The following is a 14,107-nucleotide window of genomic DNA, read 5'->3' as shown; positions in this document are numbered from 1 at the left end:
CCGGTACATCTCTGAAGAAGGTGCATCGTCTGCTCTGTCCTTGGGCAATCTGGGACCAGGAAAGGCCATGTGTCCTTAAAATTCGGCTCCTCAAGTCTTCCTGCCTCTCCATCGACTCAAGGAAAATGTGGGTGGGGATGTGTGCAAGGCCTTTAATGCCCGGAAGACACCCAGACTCGCTCTGCTTCTGAAGGCTGAGTCCAAGTGAAGAACCAGCTCTGCAGCCAAGATTCAGTTAGCTGAGGAAGGGAGGGGAAAAAGGTTTAAAGTAATGCTCAAAATTCTCCAAGTCAGGCTTCAGCAATACGTGAACCGCGAACTTCCTGATGTTCAAGCTGGATTTAGAAAAGGCAGAGGAACCAGAGATCAAATTGCCAACATCTGCTGGATCATGGAAAAAGCAAGAGAGTTCCAGAAAAACATCTACTTCTGCTTTATTGACTATGGCAAAGTCTTTGACTGTGTGGACCATAACAAACTGTGGAAAACTCTTCAAGAGATGGGAATACCAGACCACCTGACCTGCCTCCTGAGAAATCTGTATGCAGGTCAGGAAGCAACCGTTAGAACTGGACATGGAACAACAGACTGGTTCCAAATTGGGAAAGGAGTACATCAAGGCTGTATATTGTCACCCTGCTTATTTAACTTCTATGCAGAGTACACCATGAGAAACGCTGGGCTGGAAGAAGCACAAGCTGGAATCAAGATTTCCGGGAGAAATATCAATAACTTCAGATATGCAGATGACACCAACCTTGTGGCAGAAAGTAAAAAAGAACTAAAGAGTCTCTTGATCAAAGTGAAAGAGGAGAGTTAAAAAGTTGGCTTAAATCTCAACATTCACAAAACTAAGATCATGGCATCTGGCCCCATCAGTTCATGGCAAATAGATGGGGAAACAGTGGAAACAGTGACAGACTATTTTTTTGGGCTGCAAGATCACTGCAGATGGTGACTGCATCCATGAAGTTAAAAGACATTTGCTCCTTGGAAGAAAAGTTATGACAAACCTAGACAGCATATTAAAAAGCAGAGACATTTTGCCAATAAAGGTCCATCTAGTCAAAACTATGGTTTTTCCAGTAGCCATGTATGGATGTGAGAGTTGGACTATAAAGAAAGCTGAGTGCCAAAGAATTGATGCTTTTGAACTGTGGTGTTGGAGAAGATTCTTGAGAGTCCCTTGGACTGCAAGGAGATCCAACCAATTCATCCTAAAGGAAATCAGTCCTGAATATTCATTAAAAGGACTGATGCTGAAGCTGAAACTCCAATACTTTCGCCATCTAACGCGAAGAACTGACTCATTTGAAAAGACCCTGATGCTGGGAAAGATAGAAGGTGGGAGAAGGGGACGACAGAAGACGAGATGGTTGGATGGCATCACTGACTCAATGGACAGGAGTTTGAGTAAACTCCAGGAGTTGGTGATGGACAGGGAGGCCTGGTGTGCTGTGGTCCGTGGGGTCGCAGCGAGTCAGACATGACAGAGCGACTGAATTGAGACTTGAAATTCTTTCTCATCTTTCAAACATTTAGGGACATAATTTTGAGCTCCATTCAGGGCATGTGTGTGTGTTCAGTTGTGTTTGACTCTTCGCAATCCCATGGACTGTGTCTGCCCGGCTCCTCTGTCCATGGGATTCTCCAGGCAAAAATACGGGAGCGGATTGCTATTTCCTCCTCCAGGGGACCTTTCAGACCCAGGAATCGAATCTGCAGCTCTTGCATCTCCTGCATTGGCAGGCGAATTCTTTACCACTGTGCCCCCTGGGAAGCCCCCCATACTTGGCAATTGTACTCATTTTAACATAATTCCCACTTAACAGTTTCTATCACAATCATCCTTAACAACTTTTGTTTCTTTAACCTGAAAGTAATCACTCTGGGATAAAAATCATCGAGTTTAATCCCAGATCAGTGCAAGATATCTCTTGTTCCTTCAGCATCACTGGTTCTTACAGACTGAATAATACTTTTAATTCAATTTTACTGTTAGTCATTCCAGGGGAAGGGTAATAGATCAAATTTACAGGCCGTTGAAAACTTAATTCTTACACAGGCCCTTTGTAATGAATGTGAGTTTGTAAGCTAACATTTTAGTATGATGCTGAATGCTATGTATTAAAATAATGATTATTCATACATCTGTATTTTGTTTTCCCCTAATAATGACATCATTCCACTCTTTTTGACCCTTTTAAAAGTTCCCGGGGTTGATTGCACTATACATTTTGGCTCAAGAACTCACCATCTGGGAAACCAGATATGCAGCGAGGTCTCCCTAAAGGACAGACCACATGTACGAGCTCTTCTAGTACTTAAACACTAACATGTGTTTCACAGTTAATTTAAAATTGGTCAACAGTTTCTTCGGGTTAAATACAGACCCATTCATAATACATCAGTTGTTACTCTGGGTGAGCAGAGGCGGCATAATGCTAAAGACTTCATATCACCCCCTTTTGAAATTCCATTTAAGATCACTTCATACTTCAAAATTATTGGGGTTTTGCTGAATCAATGACTATATTTCCAAATTCAAAAACTTGACAATAAAATTTTGATATATTTTTACAATCTCTAGAAATGTTTAGGTTATCCTCAGAGGAAATAAATGAAAAGCCATACTTTAAGGACCAGTATTTATTATTTGTTTTAAAATGCTGGTTCCCCACTACTTGTTTTTATAGTTAACTTCTTTGGTAAATAGAATGTAGATGTAGTGGAATATATGGAAGGTTTTATCAATGACATAGCAATATATTAAAATACTAAAAATTTAGTCATAGCCCTGTGTGATTACTTCACAGCCACTGTAATTTTTGAGACAGAACCAAAAGTGTTAACAAAGCAGAAACCGCTTCTCCCAAGTGCTTAAAATAGGAGGAAACCATCCCCCCATCCTAAATAATGCCCAAATCTGTCAGTGTAAGAAAATATATTTATTTTTTCCATGACAATACTATGATAAAATTGTTAAATACATGCATGTTTTAAAAACAGACATAAGTAACATCTTTAGAGTTAACAGCCAAGCATACTAGTTTTATATTTAAGTGTCTTAGTAATAGGTTACTTATAATTCTATGTTCTTGCTATGACCATGTTTCCCAAAAGATACGGACACTACATTCTGAAATTATACAATGATATAAAATGTCCAAATTTTTCCTTTTAACAGCAACATAATTTCCAAATTTTCATTAAGGCAGAAAATACTTCAGTTGTTATCTCTGTACGTGGAGTTATTTTATTCCCTGTTAAACCTGAAATTCTGTGAACCAGACTGCAACACGCAAATATACTGCGATCTATACAGTTTGCTTCCCGCATGTGTGTATTTAACTGCTTCCGGACATGATTAAGCGCAATTTTTAGGTGCCGAACATCACAACTGATCATTCAGGATTAAAAAAAAAAGTCTGTAGTGGTAACATTTCAAGAAATTAAAGAGTTTTGGATTTGCAGTTTCTCCCTATCTTTCAGCTACATTGGCACACACCTGACCAAACAAAAATTAGTAAACAGTTAACTAGTATTTATAAAAAAACTGAAAATATTTAACATATAACATCCCCTTTAAAAAAACACTCATTCTACAAACAACCTTATAAAAGACAAAAACTTATATCTGTTCACAGTATGTGTATTTTGTAAACAGTAATTCACTGTAATGCAATTTTGAAAGTAAAAAATGGTGACTGTCTAGCATTTGTAAGGACCTCTGACTTGTAGCTGGCTGACAAAAGAGAAGGAAAGGGAACACACTTCTATGAGCAAAGCTGAGTGCTTTAAAACGACTCTACCTTTGGACATACTTTAGGGTGGCACCATCTCAAGCCTGGTGGCTCAGAAGTTATAGCGTCTGCCTGCAATGTGGGAGACCTTGGTTCGATCCCTGGGTCGGGAAGATCCCCTGGAGAAGGAGATGGCAACCCACTCCAGTATTCTTGCCTGGAGAATCCCATGGATGGAGGAGCCTGGGAGCCTGGTAGACTACCTGGTAGACTCCCTGGTAACCCATGGGGTCGCAAAGAGTCGGACACGACTGTGCGACTTCACTTTCTATCTCAAACTGAGGATGTCTCTCTATCCAGGCCAAATTTTTTTCAAGCAATTTCTTAATTGAAATGTAAAAAAAAAGCCTTTTCCCTTTTGGAGGAAATAATTGGATAAATCCCAATCCCAGGAATATCTACCCTTCCACAACTATGAGTGGAAGAGAGTTTCTTTTTTGTGTGTTTTATTCATAACAGTCATTTTTCTGAAACATTATGCTGGAGGGAATAATCGGAATTGAAGGATATATCATAAATAATAGGGAAAATTACTGAAAATCAAACTGTGGAGATTTGAAAAAAAATTTTATGAGAATTATTCAGTATTGTTTTCCATAATCAACTACAAAAATACTAATGCTAAGGTTAAACCTAACAGTTAACTTGTCCATGTTTCGTAAATAAAATTGCTTTACCACCTAGAAATCTTTTGATCTTTTATAATATACCACTAGAATGCTTAGGAAAAAATAGTAAGTTCAGAAACTGAAAGCTACCTATTTAAAATGGGATAATTCTAAAGGGAAGTACATTTTAAATGTATAAAGAAATTCAATACACTTAAGTGAAATTCAATCAGGTTTACAAATTATTTTGGGATTCTGTGCAGTGTAAGGTCTATATTGTTAGAAAATTTTTTGTTTTAAAGTTCTGATTGGCTACTGCAAAGGCAATTTTAGATGATATATGCATTAATAAATGTAATAAAAATTAATTCCTTATCACTTAAGCATTCATTTTTTCCCCAATGCATCTTTTAGGTTTTTGGGTATTCAGTTATAGCAACCAAAAAGTAATATTTATTACTTTTTGTATTTGGTTAATATTCAATCAGTTACAGTTTACTTATTTAAAAGCTTTTGAATTTATTGTTTCTGTATTTCTTCAACTAGGCACTTGCACATTAAAAAAACATTCAGAGGGTTTCTCTCTAAAAACACTACTTTTAATTTTCATAAAAATGTCCCACAGTTAGAATTTGTCTCACACGTGTAAGTTCTCTTGATAACATGATTTATAATCCAAAATATTAACATTCTTAATGTAGGGAGAAAGAAATGCTATTCATGATTAAAAATAATAGAATTCCATCATAATCCAGGATCATAATTATAAGGATTTGGATATATTCAAATCACATCCCATGAAACTTTACCATATACAACAAAGTCTGACATCTCAATTAACAGAATGTTGTTCTTTAATCTATTACCAGCATTAAAGATAGTTCATCTGTGTTAAAATCAGCATGAGTATGATCATGTAATAGTTAAAAGACAAAAAGTACTAACTGAAAAGGAATAAAAATCTCACCACCTAATTGAAGTAAGAGGTTTAAATATTAATAGCCTTGGCACATAATCCACGGAGGTATAAATAGACCAAATTCAAAACAAGTCATTTCCAATGATATTCTAAGGTCATGTCTAAAAGCTACACTGCCAGTAAGTTTAGCCACAGATCGTTTTCTTTTGTCAAAGATTTTCTTCTGGATATAAAAAATAAAATGGCCATGGTATCACGAAACTTTGTTTTAGCAGGAAGTATCAGTTTAAAATAAAAGCTTTTAAGAGTTTATCAGGAGAATGAATGTTCATTCTAATCAGTAAAACTCACACATCAATGTGTTGATTTGCTAGAACAAACTTAATTGGTTGGTACAAACATGTCCCACATTGTAAACCCATCATATAAAAGTTACTGTGAATATTTAAAATTAGATTAGAATAAGATATCTGTGTAAGACCCAAGTTTCCACTCAACCTGTGGAGTCACTTCTACAGTAGATCTGAGTCTGTGAGCCAGTGGTCTCAGATCTATACAAGCTAGATCTTGGCATGCACCATCCTGCAGGAGAACTCTATTGAATCAACACATTCTGGGATGGGACTCAGTCAATAAAAAACCTGACTGAATTTCCATTATGTGCCTAGTCTTAGTGATTAACTAATGATCCCACATTTGACTTTTGAGATGCCCAATTTTATACTTTCAAAATAAGGGGGGAAATCTATGTTATAAAAGATATACAAATTTTAACATGGTTCAGAACAGAAAACAGTAAAAACTACCTTAAACAGAAAAAAAAAAAAAGTTTTATCAGATTATGTGCCTCAGCAGTAGAAAAATTTGAGATAATATTTTCTGCATATTAACAGGTTAGGGAGCACTTTTATTTCAAACTCGTTAAAACTGATTCCAAATTCCTTTTGGAAGAAAACATTCACATGTCTCCTTCACTAAACTACATCTAATTATTCAAGTACAAAAAAGGACTGTGATGTTCTTTAAATATGGCCAGTATGAAGACAACTAAGAAATCACAGGACTAATTTCCAACAAGAATACAAGTTGCATGAAGGTTTAAGAATATGACTTTTCCCACAGTTTCTGAGAGTGCAATAGGACTAGATGTTCTCAATGCAATCCTTCAGATCCATGAGCCGTGAAAGCAATGCTGGTATGGAAAATGAGGCTGAAACTCCTGCCTGTAAATTTTTCTGGGAATCGCTGCCACTCTGTGTAAACTGCAGGGATGGAGCACCTCTATCACTGAAGCACATAAACACCCAACTATTCAGATATTTGGGCCACAGTGTCAAACCCAGGCTCCTACAGGTTTAGCACACTGAAGACTTCAATTGTATACGGATGCTAGTCCATGCAATACGCAGTTAATAAGGTCTATCTAGTGTCAAAAGCCTGGCTAAGTCTTCCAAGAATATTTTTATGTTAAGTATTATTTCAGATGGCCACTCATAAGAGAAAGGTAGTCACAATGACCATCAGAATCTCCATTCCTCACAAGGAAGTTTGGTTTGCTGGCTTGGAAGAGATGTGAAAATGTATCCTTTAATGGCACTAATCAAGACATACTGGGATATATTTCAGACATTTAGAATTTTCTAACCAATGACTGGGCTTTAACTGGAAACTTTGGCAGGAAAGGTGGGTTTCCCAATAATTCTTCCAATCAGGAAGGGCTGGAGGGAGGCCCTCCCTCAGAAGAGAAGCTAATCTGACTGCACAGAGCAAGGCCCTATTAGACCAGCTCTCACCCATATATGCAGGGTCCTGGCACTGAGTATTTACCAGGGTCTGCAGTGACACAGACAACTGGATATGGGTCAGAGGGTGTCTTCTTCCCCTCTCCCTGTCCCCAGGTGCCCAGGGGCTGGGTGGTAATCACTTTCCACCTGCAGCTGAGGTCTGGCAGTCTTCAACAGGGGAAATATAGAGAAATCTGTTCTGACCTCAGACCTAAGCCACACTCTTCTAAGCCTGTCACAAGTAATAAGGAGCCTGCCCAGACTTAGAGAGACATTCTGCTGCTCATTAACCCAGCAATCCTGTGTGTAGATCCCCAGGGGCAGGGGAGAGGTGAGCTGCACTCTGAATCTTCATACAGAACAAGCTATGAAGCCTTGGACGGAGTGAGAGGACTTGAGAGCCCCGGTGAAATGCACCATGAGCCGAACAAAGGAGTCGCTATGTAGGTAGATGGTAGGAGCTACGACACATATAATGGAAATCAAAACAATCTCTTCCGGCCTTTTTCCATTATCTCAGGTTAGTGGAGTGAAGATCAATAAACTTCTACCTTGGCCTAAAGGGACACTTTAGAGGACTAAACACTTATCCTAAAGAGATGAGGTATAGGACTGGTGAGTTTTGACGGGAAAAGAGGCATGAATTGGGGGAAAGAAGGGTGTGGTAAAAACAAGCTTCTGCAGGGAAAGAAGGCAGCCCCAGGGCTCAGTGTCTGGGGTGAAAGCTAAGGGAAGGAGCCCAACAGGAGAAATAACAGGACAGAGCAAACTGTTTAGAGGTGGCTCTGGTTTGATACAACTTTCATTGTTGAAAATATCTATGAGCTATTATGTGGTTTTACTGTATACTATGTGCATACATAATTAACTGTATTTCACTCCACATGTTCATCTACCAGGAAGCTCTGGGATTTAATTGAATCCTAGCAATTAAAATCAGGATTCATAAAATAGAGTACTACCTAAGTAGATTTTTGTCCCTTGTTGAACCTTTTTTCTACAACATGTTTTTTATAATGATACATCATGGGCTAGAAAAGAAAAAAAACCTGATCCATTATGTGCACATACACTACAGAATCTCGAATGATAAATAAAAAGGGGCTTATCGTGACTTCTTCAGATCTTCCAAATTTTCAAGTACTCTGGCCTTAACTCTCAAAAGATAAAATACACAGACAACCTGAGGGCAGGGAAAATATAAGATACAGTTTTTAGCTCTTCAATATGCTTCTCCAAGAACAACACTCATTTCAGACATCATGTGTGAAGATCAGGGGTGGACAGAGAATGCTGTGAGGACCCCCCTCTGGACATCTCCCAGAGCACCTTTAATACAGGTACGCCCATGGATTCAAATCCGCTGTAGTAACATTCTCTATGAAAGAGCCCTTGAGCAACTGTCCCTGTTAGGAAGCATTATCTTTTTTAGTTTTATATTGAAAAGTTTGAGGACTGAAACAACTAGCTTGGACTGATGAAGAGGAAGAAACTGCTAAGATGTGCGATGAGAAAGAACACCCGTTAGCAGGTGTCAAGAGATGCTCACGCTGCCCGGGCAACCAGGGCTCAAAGCGTGGTCTTCTCAGGAGGAACTGAGGCCAATCCCACCTATACAGACAGCTGATGCTGCCAGATATTGCTTAGTAGTCGTCTCAAATAGTAAGTCACTGGAATCCTGTGTTTATGAATAATATTGAATTTGCTCATATATTTATAAAACTGACACTGTCATAAAAAAACACAATTAAAAAAAAAAACTTAAAATCTACAGTCTTAGAAATTTACTTTTAAATATTAGGGCAACCTAATAAGGGAAGCTAGCACAAACACTAAAAAATAATGGAACAACATAAAACGCCTACCAAAGCAAGGAGACATGATTCTGATTTGGGCTGGTCAGTTTCACGCTCGTTTTCCAAGTTTGTACCCCTGAGAAAACTGTTTGATAACCATTATACAGTAGGCACAGAAATCAGCATACTTTATCAAACAAAACACTAAATAGCTGCTGCTACATTAAAAATTATATTAATTTTCTTAAATGCTGTGGATAAAGAATAATGTCAAAAGTTTCCAAATCTGTGCTTGGTTTTCATCTGGAATGGAGCAAATGTCAGGCAAGTAACGTCACCTGTTACTTTGACATTTTACCCCCCTGCCTGCAAATCTGTGTGCAATTCCATAAATTATAAGTGTGAGAAAACCCAATGAACAACAGAACAGAATATAGCTGCTGCAGGGTTTGTTTTGCACGAATGGGCCTGGCACTGCTTGTTCTTGAAAAGCTTCTTGAAGGCAGAGTAATGTGAGAATTCTTTGGCTCGAATCCCAAATAGCTCCAAATTGTGAGTTGTGTGGATCCAATTTCTGAGTTACTGTACTTTGGCTTTGAGACTGCATGAAAAGCACATTAACACTTCTTAGTGTAACTTGTGAGAGTGAAGTCCACCCCACTAGCAACACTTCACAGGATCCCTCCAAGGTGCCTTGTGTTGATGTGGCAGCTCTAGCAATGGGGGCTTATTGAGATGGTGGACTGAAGTGACGGGGGACACTTAATCATTCGGTTTGTTCTGAAAAAAGTTTGTAAAGGACCATCCGCCTCCACTTGATTTAGGAGAATCTTCATCTTTAGGCGGAATCAAAAATTGTCGGGAGTTAATGGAGCACGGACTTCCAAAAGACACAATCTCACTATTGCTGTCTGTGGACCGAGGTGAGTCTGGAGATACCAAGTTCCAAGTGTTTACATTTGCCTGAGGTCTGTAACCTGCAGTTTTATCTAAGTCATCATCTGCATCCAGATCGTCTACAGTGGAAGTAACGGGGAGGTGCATCTGCGGCTTATAGCCTGCTCCCCCTACAGGGTCACTGTCCAGCTCCCCCTCTGGTTTCGCCTGAGGCTGGTACATGGACTGGACGTCAATGTAGATGACTTGTGAGGCCCCGCCGCCTTCTGCTCCCGGGTTCGCTAGCTCTTCCTCGATGACGGGTGGGCAATAGGACACAACCACATGGTTCTCCGGTTCTGCGTCAGAGCGATCTTCTGGACGCTCAGCCACCGGAGAAATTATCTCTGTATCTTCTATTTTGAGAGCCACTGACCGAGTTTCCAGAACCTCGACATTATTTGGGGTACAAGGATTCATTTCCAATGTTTTAAGAGCACTGTTTCCCTAGAAATAAATTTTAAAACAGGGATTAGGGATACCATGAAAAGCTGCTGCGATGCTCCACCTACAAAAAGAAGCATTATTTTATATATTTTTCGCAGATGCTTATAAAATTGCATCTCTACTATTCTTTAGCTCATACTAGAGCAAAGCTACTTTTTTCTACATATCAGTATTCTCCTTGCTCTTAATAGCAGTGAAAAGAAAAAAGAGCATGCACCAACAATTTAAAATTAATAATTTTACAAGTTCAGCAGATGCTCAAGCACTGCTATTTTCTTAGTACATTTTACTGCGCATGACACTGGCATGTTAAAAACTTTTCACAAAAGACTAAAAAAAGGAAGTCAGTACTTCAAAGGTAAATGTAAGAAAATAAAGGATTACCTCACAGACACTCTTTTGAAACTGTAAAGCTTTACAATTTTCTGGATTTGGAATATCAGGATAGAAGGTTTCTTTAATCCTTTAAATAAAGATGATTAAATACATTTAATAACTATAGGATTATCAGTTAGACAACGAGTTAGTAAGTTACCAGGTTTATTTTGACGTTTCATATGAATATGCTAATGAACACCTGAGATAAAAAGGGAAAATCATTTTCAGTGTGATCGGTCGCTAGAGCTTTCAGACAATGCATTCAGAGGTTCCTATCTGAAAACTACAAACAGTGCTTCTATTTCTAGAACTATAATATCTTACGTATCTTATGAAAACGGAAAGAAAAGAGTTAAGATGCTGACTGTGCTATCCAGTCAAAAGATACAGGCATTACTCATATAACCAAAATGTTCATGCTGCAGACTGGATTCAGTACCATTAACTACTTGGGAACATATTTGCATTTTCAGTTCTCTACTACTCAAAACAGACTTTTCCTGCACTATCAGAAAAAGGAAGGCTATCAATCTTAAGCAAAAACTAAACACAAAAACGAGATTTGCTCAGTGCCCTATCATAGTTACAGCTGTTAATTTTTTTTATCGTTTGAAATTCCTATAGGAAAAAAAAAAAAAAACGTTGTCAATGTATGTCCAAAATGCTCTTCCACTCTATCTCCTTATTTTATATTTTTTCTGAATGGAAATTGCCTTAAAAATGTGGTTTTTGGCAATGAGAATGTGGTTACCAAACAGGGTATTCTATCGTTTTAAACTGTTACTATACTGATTTATAAGCCAGGATTGCTAGAACATATTCTCTTCTTTACCATGAATGACGGCATTTTGAAGGCCAGTAAGGACCAAATGAAGACAGCCATTTGCCTGAAGCCCAGCCCAGGACAGCTCCTGTTGGCTGAGCACGAGGCGCGATTTCCTCAGCCCGCTCACCTCAGCTCACGCCACTCACGTGGTCACTGCACCCAAACACACGCTGCTTTCTCCAGAAGATCAAGCTCTTTCCAATTTGCAGGCCCTCAGAGAAGTCTTTCCCTCTGCCTGGCACATGCTCTCCTCTTCCCCTGTTCCAGGGACCTCCACGGGGGAACCTGACCGCCCACAGAGACATGTTTCCCCACTGTTCTCTCTCGCGCCTGCGCTCTTTCCAGCACCCACTCACACGTCTCCGCGTGTATTTATTAAATGATTATGGGTTCAAGTCCATCCTCCCCACTATTCTACATGTCTAAGGATCATACTTATTTAGTCTACCACTGTACCTCCCTTCACATGGGAGGGCCATTCACATTTGTTAAATAAATGACCAGACTCTCTAAATAGATCACCAGGACAAGTGAGAGCTCAATCATTAAACTACATTCAACCCTGCATATAGCTACTGACGTATGTATGCCTTTAAATATTTTTTTTAGTACAATGGCTACTACTTTAATTAGTAAATATGCTTTTGTGCATGCTCAGTCATGTCTTACTTTCTGTGACCTCATGGACTGCAGCCTGCCAGACCTCCCTGTCCATAGTAGGGAAAATTTACACTTTTCCTTTGTTAAGTTTTAAAACCTGTAAATAATATGCCATGTTCTTGTCTAATATTATCTCCAACATTAATTCTGACCAGTATAAATATTTATTACCTAGTTTCCACCAAAAAGGTGGACTTGTTATTTTGTTCAGTCGCAAGTTGTGTCAGACTCTCAACACATGAACTAATCAATCATGCCCTTAAGAACAAAACAGTGAGAGTAAATCATTACCATTCTCGTTTCCGATAGCAAAGGATACTTGTTACCACTCCAATGATGACAGCCACTGCCACTGGGATGAGAATGGCAATAATCAAACCCTCAGCTGAAGAGAGAACATTGCAGATGTTAAAGTCATCATTTTAATATATGACCTCAATAAATTCATATCATAAGACATTTAAGTCAGTAGATTATTTGAAGAAAAAACCCTAACTGCTCCAGAGAAACTGAAAAATTATTAAAACATAACCTTAAAAAGTACTGTAATGATTTTTATACTAACACATAACTTCTTTAGGGCAGGGTTTCCCTACTTTGGCACTCCTAACATTTTAGGGTAGATATTTCTTTGACATGTGCTGGTGGGGAAGAGGCTGTTCCATGTACTGGAAGAAGATTAACAGCATCCTTCAGCCTCTAACCACCAGATACCAGTAGCACAATCAAAACGGCACCATACAATGCCAAGTGTCCCCAGGAGGCAAAATCACCCCCAGGTGAGAGCTATCTCCACATGGCCCTCCTTTATTTAAAGGCATGTATGACCTTCAAGCCAGGGCTAGGGAACAAGCCTGTGACCAATGAAAGTTCTTTGCTGTTGACCAACTAATCAAGTCCATCTCCTCTACTTTCCATCTCAAATTTATAAGTGTTATGCTTTACACTCTTTTAAGGCTGTTTCTTACATTCTTCCCTGGATATGTTAAAAATCTCAGAATATTTCAGGCAAAAAATTTTAAACCACTTGACCATAAGTTCAACATGAATTTAGAACTCTGAACTTCAGATATCCTCAAGCCCTTAACTTCTCAAGTATGCATTAGACAGTAGGTTCAGATAACTGGTAAGAATAAATATGAAGTCATTCAGGCCTTTCAACACTGCCCTCCACCTACTTTAAAAGTATAACAAAATGTGAAATTTAAAGAAGGGGGGTTTTCTATATAAACAAAAATCACTAGAAACCCAATGCATTTGAGTATGGAAAGCAACTCAATCACAACATTTAACTCACAGTTTTCCTTTGTCACCACAAACATGCTCCTCTCTGGGCCCATTCCTCCACCTGTGTAGGCTCGCAAGACCAGGTGGTAACTTGTTTTACCTTGAAGATCAGCAATCCTCAGTGTCTTCTGGGATATGTCAGTAATATTCTTAACCTTTGTGTCAAAACGACCTGTTTTTCAAGTGAAGAAGATTATTACTGATCTCTATACTATTTTTAAACACCTGGTTACTCAAACCTGTCACATATCATTTTTAAGTGAGTCTGAATGCTAGTCGCCTCCAGGGCCAAGGCCTGTAGTGCCAGTCAGCACCATGTTCACTTCCGCCTCTACCAATTAGTAGCTGGGTTATCTGGATCTATTATTTGAACCACTCTGAACCTGAGTTTCTCTAACTGTGAAATCCCATATCATGACTCAGCTCTCAGAGCTGTTTCGAAGCTCTCAGAAATTTCCATGCACATTCTCTAGAATAATGCCTGGCATATGGCAGGCAATCAATAAAAGTCTCTTTTCTTTCTGTTACTAAGAGCATGAAAACCCACTGCAACCCAAACCCATGGGGGCAGGGATGCTGTCACTTGAGCTGACCATCTGTCTGTGAGTCAAGTGAGAAACTCAAGGGAGTACAAGCAAGAATCAATGGAGATCACTCCAAATT

General features: G+C 38.9%; 1 protein-coding gene across 2 annotated transcripts in view; it reads right to left on the bottom strand.

Moving 5' to 3' along the window:
* Positions 1 to 2,929: 2,929 nt before the first annotated feature.
* Positions 2,930 to 14,107, bottom strand: part of LIFR (LIF receptor subunit alpha) — a 79,389-nt gene continuing 68,211 nt past the window's right edge. For both annotated transcript variants that reach the window (XM_061393683.1, XM_061393684.1), the window contains exons 17-20: positions 13,455 to 13,616; positions 12,449 to 12,542; positions 10,678 to 10,756; positions 2,930 to 10,293 (exon numbers count right to left, since the gene is read on the bottom strand). In XM_061393683.1, the coding sequence (XP_061249667.1) occupies positions 9,673 to 10,293; positions 10,678 to 10,756; positions 12,449 to 12,542; positions 13,455 to 13,616 (956 nt within the window). In that variant the 3' untranslated portion in view covers positions 2,930 to 9,672. The remainder of the gene's footprint in view (positions 10,294 to 10,677; positions 10,757 to 12,448; positions 12,543 to 13,454; positions 13,617 to 14,107) is intronic.

Source organism: Bos javanicus, chromosome 20, assembly GCF_032452875.1.
Source record: "Bos javanicus breed banteng chromosome 20, ARS-OSU_banteng_1.0, whole genome shotgun sequence".
Classification (NCBI taxonomy): Eukaryota; Metazoa; Chordata; class Mammalia; order Artiodactyla; family Bovidae; genus Bos; species Bos javanicus.
The sequence above is the reverse complement of the archived record's forward strand: the minus strand, read 5'-3'. Positions and strand labels throughout refer to the sequence as shown.